The 13,626-nt window shown below is 41.5% G+C and overlaps 1 protein-coding gene across 3 annotated transcripts in view; it reads right to left on the bottom strand.

Moving 5' to 3' along the window:
• Window positions 1–1,349: 1,349 nt before the first annotated feature.
• Window positions 1,350–13,626, bottom strand: part of LOC106745845 (F-box only protein 11) — a 15,369-nt gene continuing 3,092 nt past the window's right edge. The window contains exons 2-9 of one of the 3 annotated variants that reach the window (XR_001374560.1): window positions 10,211–10,543; window positions 7,912–8,727; window positions 5,335–6,187; window positions 4,999–5,219; window positions 4,066–4,284; window positions 3,700–3,907; window positions 2,666–3,268; window positions 1,350–2,454 (exon numbers count right to left, since the gene is read on the bottom strand). Coding sequence is in view for 2 of the 3 variants with exons in the window: in XM_014621814.1 (XP_014477300.1) it covers window positions 3,139–3,268; window positions 3,700–3,907; window positions 4,066–4,284; window positions 4,999–5,219; window positions 5,335–6,187; window positions 7,912–8,727; window positions 10,211–10,543 (2,780 nt within the window). In the remaining variant the exon portion in view is untranslated. Of the gene's footprint in view, window positions 3,269–3,699; window positions 3,908–4,065; window positions 4,285–4,998; window positions 5,220–5,334; window positions 6,188–7,911; window positions 8,728–10,210; window positions 10,544–13,626 lie in introns of all 3 variants that reach the window. The other 2 variants (XM_014621814.1, XM_014621813.1) reach the window with 2 other exon arrangements.

Raw genomic sequence — 13,626 nt, 5'->3', positions numbered from 1 at the left:
GGGGGGGGCGGGCGCGCACGCCGCTCCCGAAAAAATTACAGTTACGTTAACGCGATTAGACTAAGAGACTTCACCCACATTTAAACGTAATAATTAAAAAAAAATCGGATTATCTTGAAAAAGTCGAGATTACTTCTTTTTTTTCCTTACTCCTTTAAACTGTTCCTCCGGACAGTACATCTCCTGTTTTATTTCCAAACGATTATTAATCTCCTTGTTTACTTTGTTCCTCGGTCGTTTGTTTCTTCCTTTTTCACTGGTATACACTGCCATACATCGCATGTGTTCGCACTTTTTTCCCTCCTCCTTCTTTTCTTTTCTCTTCTCTCTCTCTCTCTGTCTGTCTTTCTCGTCCCATCTCTCGTGGTTTTAATTAATTAACACTTCAAACATTTATTCTTCCATTTCTTATTATGCACTTCGCCCGTGGGGACGTAACTTAGGACCATCACAATTTACCGCGTGAATAATGGAACCGTTACGCGTTAACTACGAGAGGTACATTTACATAAAAAAAAAAAAAGAATTAGCAGAGCGTTATAGAGACGTTTATTCTCATTTTGATTATACCACCTGTGAGTTTTATATTATCACATTTTAGACATTTGTTTCGGTTATGTCTTACAACAGATCTTCGAGTTTTAGTTCTCCCCCGCTTTGCTTAAGCTCCTCTCCTCTCCCCTCTCAACCCCCTCTCGTTCACCTCCTTGAGATTTGTACCGCACAGATTTGTGACAAGTTCATCGTCGTCCAAGTTGCACTTGAGTTTTCGTTTTTCTTTTTTTTTAGTATGTTAACGATCGTGACGTTCCGTGACGCGTTTTGGTTTACGGTCCTTCCTATATTTTTTGTTCTTTTTCTTTCTTTTCGCAATGGTTTATAACATCTTCAGTTTCACATTCCCGGACGAGCGTGATACTTTCAACACGCACACTGCTTGTACCCCTCTCTCTCTCTCTCTCTCTCTCTCTCTCTCTCTATCTATCTATCTCTTTATACACTGGCATAATTATTAGTCTCCGCTTATTAACTGCTGAGTGCAAACTTTATTTATATACTTTACGTTTTTATGGTGTTGATGCTTCTGCTCGAATAAGTAGGTAATACAGTCAACGATGCTTTACCGCTCCTTGTTCGATATACATAATTTACATTCCGGACACACACTGTGTTATTTATTCTTGAACTTATATATTCGCTTTAACTATGATTTATACCGCCGCTTTCGTTAGAGTTTCAAGCAGTCCGTTAGCGCGCCTCGATTACGAGACACGTCGTGTCCTTATTATGGCGTATACACATGTTTCTCCGTTCTTCTCGTTTTTACACGATTCAGCACTGCACTCTTCTTGTAATACGCAGATTTTTTTTTTCTTTTCGATTTTGAGATAGAACCTCGATAAAAAGAGCCGACGTGAAAAGTTCGATTTACGATTAGTCTAGCGTTTGCGTCGTTTACACATTTAAATTAATTTGATATACCTAATATTATATCGTGTCATATAATTATATGGGGGGCCTTCTTCGTTATTGTATTACTACCGTTTCTCTCCCTCTCTCTCTCTCTCTCTCTCTCTCTCTCTCTCTCTTTCTCTCTCTTTCTCTCTCTCTTGGCGTTTTGATTGCTGAGTTCTTTATTTGTCTTGGCGCGAGTCAAAGAAACAATCTCCCTCTCCTTCTAATAATCTCTAACAAGAAAACACATTGTAGAGCTAATAACATTTACAATAAAATTTATAACACACAAAAAGCATTAAGCCAATCGTTTCATATTAATTTTAAATTATAGAAATATAGAAAAAAATATATATATGTGTGTATATATATATATCCGATCTATCAATGCGCAAAATAAAGCTGTATATAAATTAGCCGATATATATCCGAATAATTTATTCATAAAAAAAAACTTCCGTTCGTAGAAATAACGCAAGAAAAAGCAAATAAATATGTAATTCCTTCCGATAATTTATTTGTAGAAATAAATTATCTTTTACCATGATGAAAGGATCTTTCGCAAAGAGAGAATTTTGTACTACACTTCCGTGAAATTGAAAATAATGAGGAACAGAATACAAATGAAGCGCCAATACAAGGCGATATTGCAGATTGTACTCGCAAATAACGAATATGATTGCGAATATGCATTTGTAAATATATTAGAATAATTAACAAGTTTGTATGATTCCTCTCATTGTTTTTTGTACTGGTAAAACGAGAAAGGAAATATACGCCGTTGGCGCATATCTTATATGAACAAAGGATTACACATATTTATATATATATACTTTCATAGGATAAACAACGGTATCTACACGATCATCTCTTTTTCAAAGTCGAGGAATTTAAAAAAACATATAATAGTCGCAAAAATAAATAATAAATTACTAATCAACACGAGCATCAGAGGACTGACCTCCCTGGAAAACTGCTTCTCTAGATATTTCATATATTCTACAAAACGAAAACAAATTTGTCTAAGTATTTTGCACATGAAAGTATAGAGGTGGGATCATTGAAAAATGAACGCGAGATATTTCATGTATCCAGAATGCAATGCATTATGCCAGAATGTCAGAAAATAAAACGAAACACCTCGCGAAGTATTCATTTTTCAGTGATACGTTAGCTCAACATTATTATAATAGAAAATGTGAAAATATACTCGCGGAATAGATCGCTCAACACGTCCGTGTCGATCCATCACCGACTCTCGCCCATGTTGATTAAATATTTGCAATATCACACGCCTCCTAAATTCTTCGACTCTTCTCAGCTTACATCATTCTGCATTTCATCGTTATTTTACACCGTGTAAATTCATCTACAAATGCACAATCTCAATCGTAATCGGCCGTTCGCGAATGTCTTTTCGCTTAACACTAAAGAATGACAAAGCTGNGGGGGGGGGGGGGGGTAATAGAAACGATGATCCCGACAGATGGGGGCATTAAATAATATCAACAATATCAACAAATTTTCCTTCAAAGAGTAACAATCGCGTATTGGGCGTGTATAAAGCAAATCATCGTAGGTTGTCGCAATAAAGAACTCGGCAATGGGTTACTGCGTGCTCGCGATATAGTGGACTTACTGTTCTAACGTTGTTTGATTGTTTAAATTATATTAGGTTAGTTCCTAGTTGACCATAAGTGTGTGCGATTCCATGGGCGCAGCGCTGTCGTATAATGTATCCGTGTCTTGAGTAGGCTCACCCTGCAGCTGACACTGATTGCTCAACGTTCCGGCGCCACAGTCGCAAAAGAATCTGGAAAACATCGACGCGATCGCGATTACACGGTTTGCGTGAACATGCGCGGTGAACGCGCGCGCGCGTTCGCCTAACAAGGGAAGGGCCTCAGCACAAACACTTTTTTCTCAAATGCATTGTTTATGAAATATTCGACCGTTTCCAGATTTTTGGGACACCCTGCGTGGGCAGGGTGTTATTATACCGTAATTTTTTTTTACGCAAATACAGGCTGTAACTTGCAGAATATGCCATTGACTTCACCCGCAACATTTCTACATAAGGTGAATCTAAATCGGAAATGATGAAACCGCTGAGACCCTTTTCTTATAAGTGAATAATAAATAATAATAATAATATGTAGTAATATAAAATAATAATACGTGAAAGAAAAAAAGAAGAAGAAGAAGAAGTAGAAAAAGAAGCAGCAGCGTAGTTCCTCTCCTCACCGATCATGTCTGATGAATTCTACATCGTGGCCAGCGTGACAAGTTCTTATACAATTAACACATATTGCATTGCGGTCCGTTGTGTTGCACGTTTGACAACGATAGAAGTCGTGCATAGGGAACGATGTGTACGAGGAGATTTTGTACAGACATTGGCCGTTCCCGACCGCCTTCTCCACCGCATCCTGGTTGTCGTATATTTTATTGTCTGTAAACAAAGAAGAACGATATATATAAAAGTAACGTGTGAAATGAGCTTTTCTCAGTCTCTACACCGCCAAGACGACATCGCGAACTAAGGCAACTCTCTCTCTCTCTCTCTCTCTCTCTTTCTGCGTCGCTGGAAAGGGAGACGGCAATATTTACCTCTAGTCGTCGGTTGCACTCCGCTCGCCAAACACAAACCGCCGAATCGATTATTGAATATTTGATTGCTTTCCAGCGTAGCGGTGGCGTTATTGGTGATCTCAACTCCAGCTGCCAGCCCGTCGAAAATCCGGTTCCTCCTCAACACGGGATGAGATTGCGTCGAAATGAGCACACCCGCTTGCGCGTTACGAAAGATGTCGTTCTCCTCCAGGATACCTGAACGAAGATGCGTGGAGATTCGTGTAATGAGTGAATGAGAGAGAGAACGGTTCCTCTGAGTAATCTTATTTGTTCGACTCGAACAACATAATTTTACAATCCGTGTATCATTGTTTCGCTAGATTAAACCGTATCGTTTGATGGAAAAGGCATTGTTATTTAAAGGAAATCAAATTTGGCCTTCAATGAAATAATATTTACCTTGTTATATTTTACATTGTGTTTCGATTAATTCAATTACGTTGCTTGATTGAAAAAGAAAATTATTGTTTCATACGTATCGTTTCTTCAATTTCTATTCTGTTGTTTGGACTAATTAATATAATGTTTGATTAAAAATCTAAGAGCAATTAAAGCATCACCGGTCCGCTGTATATAATGTACATTCTGTCAATATCGTTGTTGTATCGTTCTCAACTATTAGCACTATGTATGACATAAAAAGAAGTTTTTGTATGCTATAAAGATACATTATAAGCGTGATATGAGGATACCCATGAGTAATGTCGTTTTTTTTTTTCCAATTGAATAAACATCGCCACCTTGTTCGTGAACGTGATTTATTATTACATAACCTATATGCTAATTAAATTTATTGAATTGTGAAATTTGAAAAGAACCCAAGTGTTAAATAAAATCAAATTGTGTAAAATCAAAAGCGACATTACTTATGGATACACCCCTGACACGTGAGGGGATTGGACACCGTACCTTTGCCACCGTTAAATATACAAATCCCGCCGTCTCGGCCGTCGAATATCTTGTTCCTCTTGAGAGTGGGATTGCTGTCGGTCTTGATCCAGACGCCAGCCATCGCGTTATCAAAAATCTCATTTTGTTCAAGTAATCCTAAGCCACTATTATACACAAGAACACCGCCGTTCTGTCCGCCCCATATCTTGTTTCCGCGTATTACCGGGTTACTGCCAGTCCTAGATCAACAAGAAAAAACCCGCGTGTGTGGTTCAGCGGTTCCCTTACTATTCGGACAGACATGCGCACACTCACGCCACTCTCTTTCGATTAACGACGACGATCTTTAATTACCTTATTTGTACTCCAGAATATAAATGATTGAAAATATCATTGTCCTCGAGCTTCCCGTGGCCGTTGTCGTAAAAATATACGCCGACCTGCTTGCCACTGTGGATGCGATTTCTCCTGAGCACCGGCGTCGAGCCCGTAGTGATCCAAACGCCGGCCAGGGTGTTCGCGTAGACCTCGTTCTCCTCGATCAGGCCCTGGCCCTTCTCGTGAACGTAGATGCCGCCGTGCTGCCCGTGGTGTATCTTGTTGTGTCTGACGATCGGGTCCGAGTTCGTCCTGATCTGTATGCCGGCCAAAGCGTTACCGTAGATGTTGTTGTGCTCGATCAGGCCCCTACCCTCGCCGAATATGTACACTCCGCCCTGATGCCCGTTGTAGATCTCGTTCCGCCGTATGGTCGGATTCGAGTTCGAGGTGATCCACACGCCGGCGAAGTTGTTCGAGTGGATCTTGTTGTCGATGAACTGGCCCAGGCCGTTCTCGTGTACGTAAATTCCGCCGGTCTGGCCGTGATGTATCTCGCAATGGACGACGGTGGGATTGGCGCCTGCCTTCACCTCGAACCCCGCTATCCGGTTGTTGTGTATGTCGTTCGCCTCGAAGTAACCGAGGCCGTTGTCGAATGTGAATATGCCGACGTCGCGGCCGTGGTGGATGTGATTCCGTCGCATTATCGGGTTCGCGTAATTCTTCACCCAGATGCCGGCCAACGCGTTCCGCGAGATCTCGTTGTCCTCGTACGTGCCCTGGGCGTAGTCGGTCACGTACAGACCCACGTTCTCGCAGTCCGAGATGTCGCAGTTCTTCACCACCGGGTTAGCACCGACGCCCGAGACGCACACCGCCGCGCCGACTGAAAGTTCAAAACTCGGTCTTAATGTGTGACGCTCGCAGATCGCTCAATTCGAGTGACGCGACGTCTCTCTGATCGTGTCTTTAACGTAGTCTGCAATGGACGGTAGGGGTATGTTCGTAGGAAGTAAAAATGAGAAATTGACCAATCACGTTCGAGTGTAAGGGGAATAATCGACTGTGATTGGTTAATTTCTCGTAGCGAATCCGACGTCGCTCGCAGTAGTGCGAATTTTTTCGCTGCCACATATTCGGATTGTGACCTCTGCTCCGGCTCGAGTTTAGTACAGTGTTCGACGAATGAAAACTGCCCCAGTGTAGCGCAGATTTCAGACCATGTTTTTTTTTTAATGGTGCAATTTCAAGCGACGGTCACGTCATGAAAAAACCTTGTCCATTTTGAGTCTTTAGCGCACAACGATTCCCCCCACATACCGAACGATAGACTATTGAAAATCTGATATCCGTTGTTGATAAAGTCACCGGAATCGATAGGTCGTCTAAGAAGTTACGTTTCTTCGACCGACGATTTTAATGAAACGGAAATGTTATTTACCTTTAATATCTCAGTCGAGATTTCTCGCTTATCCACGATATCGTGAATGATAAGTACTTCAAGCTGATATTTCAAAGTAGTTTGAATTACCCGTTATTACAGTCACCACGAGAGAGTGCCATGAGTGTGAAGAAATTATATAAAAATTGTCGTTTAGTGCATTTTGGACATTTTAACGTTTCCAAGAGTGTATCCTTGAACAGAATTAATTCAAAGGATTGTGTTTATGAGACATTTTCATCCTTCCTTTGACAATAATCTCTAATATTGATCAATAGAGAAACGCTAGACTATTGAAAATCTGATCTCCATTGCTGAAAAGGCCGCCGGAATTGGCAAATCATCTGAGAAGTTTTCCCATCTGAAGATTCAAATGAAACGAAAATGTTATCTGCCTTTTCTGTAGTTACACTAATCTCTCAGTCGAGATTTCTCACATGAATGAACGGTGTCATAAATGATAGGTACTTCAAGTTAGTATTTCCACGTAGCTTACGTCACCATCGTCCACCACTACGAGAAAATGCCGAGAAATCGAATAGAAAAAAAAATGCCGGTTGACACATTTTTCCAGTGTTTCCCCTAGCGTATCTCTGAATAGCATCGTCGACTCAGGCTACATTTCGACGATCGTGTCGCGACGTGAACATCATTGGCTGCGTTCGGAAAACAACGGTTGTACAATTCGTTGACATAATTGGTCTAAATCCAGGGATCTAATAGTAAAGACCAATAATCATCGATCGCTTGTGCTTTCCGAACGCAGCCATTCTGTTTCTATTTAACATTCAATCAGAAACAAAGGTAGAATGTGGCCGCTCAAGTCAAATGGAATGTAGCCTTAAGGATCATCTGCAATAGCCGTGAAGTACGACGTAATAAGCAGTGAGCTAATTGACCAATTGGATTCTTACAGTCCAAGAATAATCGGCCGTGGTTAGCTAACCGCTCATGCCTTACTCCACACTTTACAGCTATTGTACGATGGCCCTTTAGATGATTCTGACTGTGGAACATCACGACCCTTTTAACAACAACTTCTCATTTTAGCCAAGTCCCTTTACTAGAGACCCAAACCCCGCGCAAGAATGGGCAAGGTTCTTTCGTCCTACCGTTATCCGCTAGTTCTATCAGTTATCAGCGAAGCAACACGTTCGCACCCCACTCACCGACGCTGGAGCTTCTGATGATGCAGTGATCGACGGTGGGGCTGCAGTTCTCGCCGACCTCTAAGCAATAGTGCTTGTGATGCGGCACGGTACTGGTGACGTCGGGGGTGAACTTCAGCGTGAGGTGGCCGGCGTAGGCGCGCTTCGCGCCCTCCACGAACATGACCGTCGACTCGCTCTCGCGCTCCAATATGACCGACTCCGCGACGTTACCGGGCGCGGCGCCTATCAGCGCCACGTCATTGTCTATAACGAGGAACTCGCCTCGGTACGTGCCGGCGTGTAGAAACACCAAGTGCTGAGGCCCTTCTTCGAGTGTCTGCGAACTGTTGTTGCTGCCGCCGGCACTGCCGCCGCTACTGCAACAACCCTGGCCGCCAGCGGCCGTGCTGGCGCCGTTCGCCGAGCCACCGCTGTTGTTCCTGTACTCGTCGACGTAGTCCAACGCGCCCTGAATCGTGTTGAAGTGCGGGAGATTGCGTCCCTTGAACTTCAAATCCTGGAAGCCGGGCCTGACGTGAACGCCCCTGTACAGCTGCCTGAAGCTCTCCTTCCACGGATTCGGATAGTCGGACTCGTCCGGCGAGACGAACTCGAATTTACACGGCGCCGGATTGAACAGCGGCAGGTCGTACTCGTACACTTGCTGGTAGAGCGACTTCCACAGCTCCGTGTCGTTCGCGATCGTTTGGAAACGCTTGCAGACCTGCGACACCCGGCACAGGTCCTGCTCCATGAGATAATTGAATATCGTGAGCAACACCTCGTCCGGCAGCTCGTACTGAAGATAGTGCGCCGCTGTGTTCGTATTTATACCTGTCCCGGGGAAGAAGAAGAATTGTGGTTAGAGCGCAAACGGAGTCAAACATACATCATCCGAGACATGAGGGATTTATACATTGAGAAAGAGATTTCTTCAAATTTCATCAATTTTATTACATCCAAATTTCATCATCATTGGCATGCTCCGGTGAAACTAATGTTACGATTGTAACAAATACGATTGTCAGACTCTTCAACGAATATGTGTCTTTATCTTAAATAAAACATTTGTTTGAAACGAAAGAACATTTTCTAAAGAAATTAAAGAAATTATTTCCTTCATTTTACATATTTATTATGACTAAATAATATTTTATTTGGTTAAGAGATATTATTTCAAATAATAGCGTTCTCTCTGTTAAATAATCGAGTTTTCTTGAATGAGACAATAAAATCTTTACTCAAACAAATAATATTTCGTATATGTTGCTTCTATGAAACAGATTTTCATGAAATAAATAAAAATACTAAATCTAAGGGAAACCTTTTTCTCTATACATATTTGATTCTATCGTCCGAAGATGTTTTTGTGAGTGTATTTCATGATGCGTTCTAGTACTTAGGATGTGACTTGCACTAAATTTGATTAAATTAATCGACGATCGAACTGAATTACCCGGCACAGTTGCTAACATGGACAATAGAACACAATTTGTTCCGTTAAAACGAATAAGGACATTCTCCCTACAACTTATATTGACGATTCGTATCGCGCGATCAAATATTAATTAAATGGAAAACAAATCGAAATCAGATAGATTGTACAGCAAAGTTTCTGTACAAACTTCATTAATGCTGTCCCATTCTCTATGCGTATAGTAACGCAAACAAATTTCTAATTAGACGATCTCGATTCGATTTTCAGAAATCGCTCTTGTTTCTTCAAAAATTGTCCTTTTTTTTTTAATGATTCTTTTTTATTCGATTTTTATGCGAATCAATTCTTTCAATGGAGAATCGATTTCCGATCCGCTAATATACTTATTCATTATTAACATTATTATATAACATTGTTGTTTCATTTAATGAAGAATTCACACCGGGGTCAACATCTGATGCATGCGATTTTTCGGATAGATTTCTAGAAAATCAATTCTTCCAGTTTCTTAGTAAGTCGATTCTAGTTATTCCGATTCAAGATCGACTCGAAAATCTATATATATATTTTTTTTAAAGATCGCCCATCATTGATACACGTACAATAAAATTACTAATTCTTCAGTTGTTGTCGAATGACAAATTACGCGGCGGACAAAGTCGTAGTTGATAATTCCGCCAATCCTGATCATCGATTAGTTTCATCGGAGTTTGGTGAAAGTCATCCTGCGTGATTGCTCAATAAAAGTGCCAATCGAGTGAATTTACAATGACGACATCGGTGTCGACCATGCACGCCGTTGCATTAATCTTTCATCCTCCAGGTCGACACTTGTCGGTTTTCTCGGTTGGATNGGGGGGGGGGGGGGGGGACACGTACCTTCCGTAGATAGCGAGCACGTCCGTCTCGGCCGTTTTCTCGCAGGTAAGGACGAACAACCGAGGGTTGCGACGATACTGCTACCACCCGTCGGTGGTAGGGCAGAACTGGTGCCCGGCGCTGGGTCCGGATGAGGTGGGCTCTTGCGTCTCAAGTCGTAAGGCGACGAGTGCGAATGAGACGGCGAGGGTGAAGGTGCAGCCACACCGGATACACTAGGAGAAGAACCTCTTCCGCCATTTCCTCCGCCTCCTGCACCCCCGCCGCTGCCAACTCCGCCCCCAGGTAGCATCTGTGGGTTTGGCGACGGACACGGCAGGTCGCATGGTTCGGCTGGTAAGAAACACAATAATGCCCGTTAGAAAATCAAAAGGGAAAGGTAGGCGAGACTGTTCGCTCTCTTAGTATTGTCCCGAAAGATGTTGATGGGATATAAAGAAAAGATGAAAAAAGGATCGGACAATGAACCGAGAACGAGAGCTTCAGCAGAATGGCTGACTTGTAATTTTAAGACGATATTTTGCGCCCTAAATCCTTGTCTAAATTTTCCTCTTTATTTTTTCTTGGTTTACAGCGGTTTGTCATCACAAAGAAGGGATGTTCAATTCAATTTAAAACTCCACACAATCGTTGTGCGATATTTAAGAAATAGAAACTCAAGGCACGAAAAACTATCTTGAACCGATAAATCAATCATTCTGCTAAGGCCCTCAGCCCTGATTTATAATATATATAATATATAATAAGCCTTTGGCCTTACGCAATAAAATGTAATGTAATTTCTGCAAAGTCGTGATAACGCTTAAATTTAAGGAATCACGACGTTTGGAAGCACTGAAAATATTTCTCGCTAGAAATTAGACTACAATTTAGCGCTTGAAGGCCGTAAGATTACTCCTTTCAATTACACTTACTGAAGATTAGGACTAAAAGGTACGTACTTGATTATATTAATACTTAACAAACAATATATATATTCGTAGCCGATCATATGTACACATAGCCTCCCATCTGCCGTCATGTAACACATAGTAAATTGGGAGGCGTTGGAGAAATTTGCAAATCTTGATTTATATGTCAGCGTTACTCCCTATTTTCGCTTTGTTTTCAGCTATACATCGAAGCGGAGATGTGTAACGTGCGTGAAACGTGTAACGTTATTAGCCTACATGTCAAATGAGGAATCTGTTAACAATGTAACAAGATTGTGAGCGTGTATCGTAATATAATTGTTGACATTATGTAAATCTAATTATAATCCAATATGCAACGTGATTAAATTATGAATAATTTCGTAATAATAATAACAATAGTAATAGTAATAATAACAATAATAAATTTCGATATTAACATACTGCATGTATGTGTGTGCGCGCATGAGTGTTTCTTCCACAACGTCGACACAGCGTCGTCGCGGCGAGGACTGGATATTAGAAAATACACAGAGCGCCTGATTTTGCTCCATTAAGCCGGGAATAGTCACCTTATTGTTTTTTACGTAAACGATCACCTGGGATTATTCAGACCTCAGTTAAAAACCGCTTTATTATTAATAAAATATAGCATATTATCGATTGCTCTACAATTTATTATTATTTAGGGACATTATAAATGCAGATTTATTCGATATTTTTTGAAAAAAAAATGAGAGAAAACCAGAAAAATATTTAAGAATCAGAATCAGCACATCGAGTGTCTTGTTATGGCAATATTTATAATAAATGAAGATATCCATTTAAAACACGCTGCTTTATTACTTTTTTTTTTCGATGGAATAAGATAAAGGTTCGTAAAGAATGATTATTTAAAAAAATTGAAAATATATTACGTAACATCCATTACTATATATGTTAATTATAAGCAATAAATATAAAAAAATATATGTTAATTACAAGCAATAAATATAAATATTAGATATTTAATAATTGCGCCTTTGTCTATTTTTCTAGACATTCTTATCGGTCAGTATCAGATATAATATAAATATTGCTTAATGTTTACTGAATATTCAATCTTACTACTGAATATATGGCTACACGTAACGTTATTCAATCTTATCATTATTTTGTCTTCACAATACGAACTCTTATTACACTTAACGGTCATCTGGGGTCGTTTTTTACCCCAATGTGTTTTCACAGACTCATATTATGAATAAGACGAGTCACAGTCTATTTCTGTTGCATAGGTTAGGTCTCTAAATGTCCGAATGAAAGATACATGTTGGTTCGCGATTAGTAAAAAAAAAATCCACCGCTACGTGAGCTTCATTTTCTGACCGCTGGGGTATGAAATGACCCCAGGTGACTATTCCCGGGTTAACCGCGATATCTCGGCCGGCAATATCGCCGCGGAAAATGGGAATTCTTGCGTCGAATTCGTGCGAGCTGTCGTGGAGGAAAAGATACCACGCTGACGCGCGGCACGTTTTGATCGCCGACGTCGTCTCATGCGTTCGGGCGCCTCTCCATTCACTATCGTCCGAATTATCGCGCGACGGACACAATGACACAAGCGGAATCGTCACGCGCGTACCGCGGCGGCATCGTAAACAGCGTGCCTTGACGTTTCACTTTCTTCAGCCGGTCAGCACGACAACGACGAGAGCGCTCGCGGGATCTACGGGATTCGCGGATTCCGGGGGCTAAGAGGATATACGATCTCGATCACGTTTTCGGGTCGCGCGCGAGTCCTCTCGCGAAAGTGGACCGGCCACTAATTCATCATCATCATCATCATCATCATCACCACACACACATACACGCACCACAGCGCCGATATATCGCGCCACGGACGCGCCAGTCTGCCCCACCTCCTCTCCTTCGCCCCCCGCACAAGGAAGCTTCCTCAAATATTTTACTTTTTAATTACTTTCGCCTTGTAAATCGCGCTACCACTACTTGAGAAACTCCAGAGTAATCTTGAATTTGAAATTTTCCTCGCCGGGCACGCACACACACACACAGAGAAATATATATTCAAGGAAGAGTTAAAGGCATACGTACTGCAGACTTTTATCGCGTGATGTAATTTCTACTCTTATCTAACGTCGCTCTTAAGGACGTCCGTACTCCGAATACTCTTTGAACTCGCTGCTCGCGCGAGGTTAATTGACCCTTAATTATTCATATCGTATTTCTCCTAAGAATCGCAAATATCAGTTGTGAAACCGCCCGAGCGTAGACGAGAAATACGATGAGAGTGAAATTTCTCCGAGGTAGCGTGCACGAGAGAGAGAGAGAGAAACGCGTGAGTGTCAATTTCGATGATCTCGAAGATACATCAGTCGCTTCTTCGCTTATCATCCTCTCTCGCTCTCTGTCTCATTTCCTCTTTCCTTTTATCACCTTCGCTCCGGCCCTCCTCTTACCCCCTCCCCACCCGCCCTCTCTCTCTCTCTCTCTCTCTCTCTCTCT

The sequence above is a fragment of the Dinoponera quadriceps genome, unplaced genomic scaffold (genome assembly GCF_001313825.1).
Source record: "Dinoponera quadriceps isolate SergipeBrazil2010 unplaced genomic scaffold, ASM131382v1 scaffold1692, whole genome shotgun sequence".
Taxonomy (NCBI): domain Eukaryota; kingdom Metazoa; phylum Arthropoda; class Insecta; order Hymenoptera; family Formicidae; genus Dinoponera; species Dinoponera quadriceps.
Note: the sequence above shows the minus strand (reverse complement) of the source record. Positions and strands in the feature narration are given on the sequence as shown.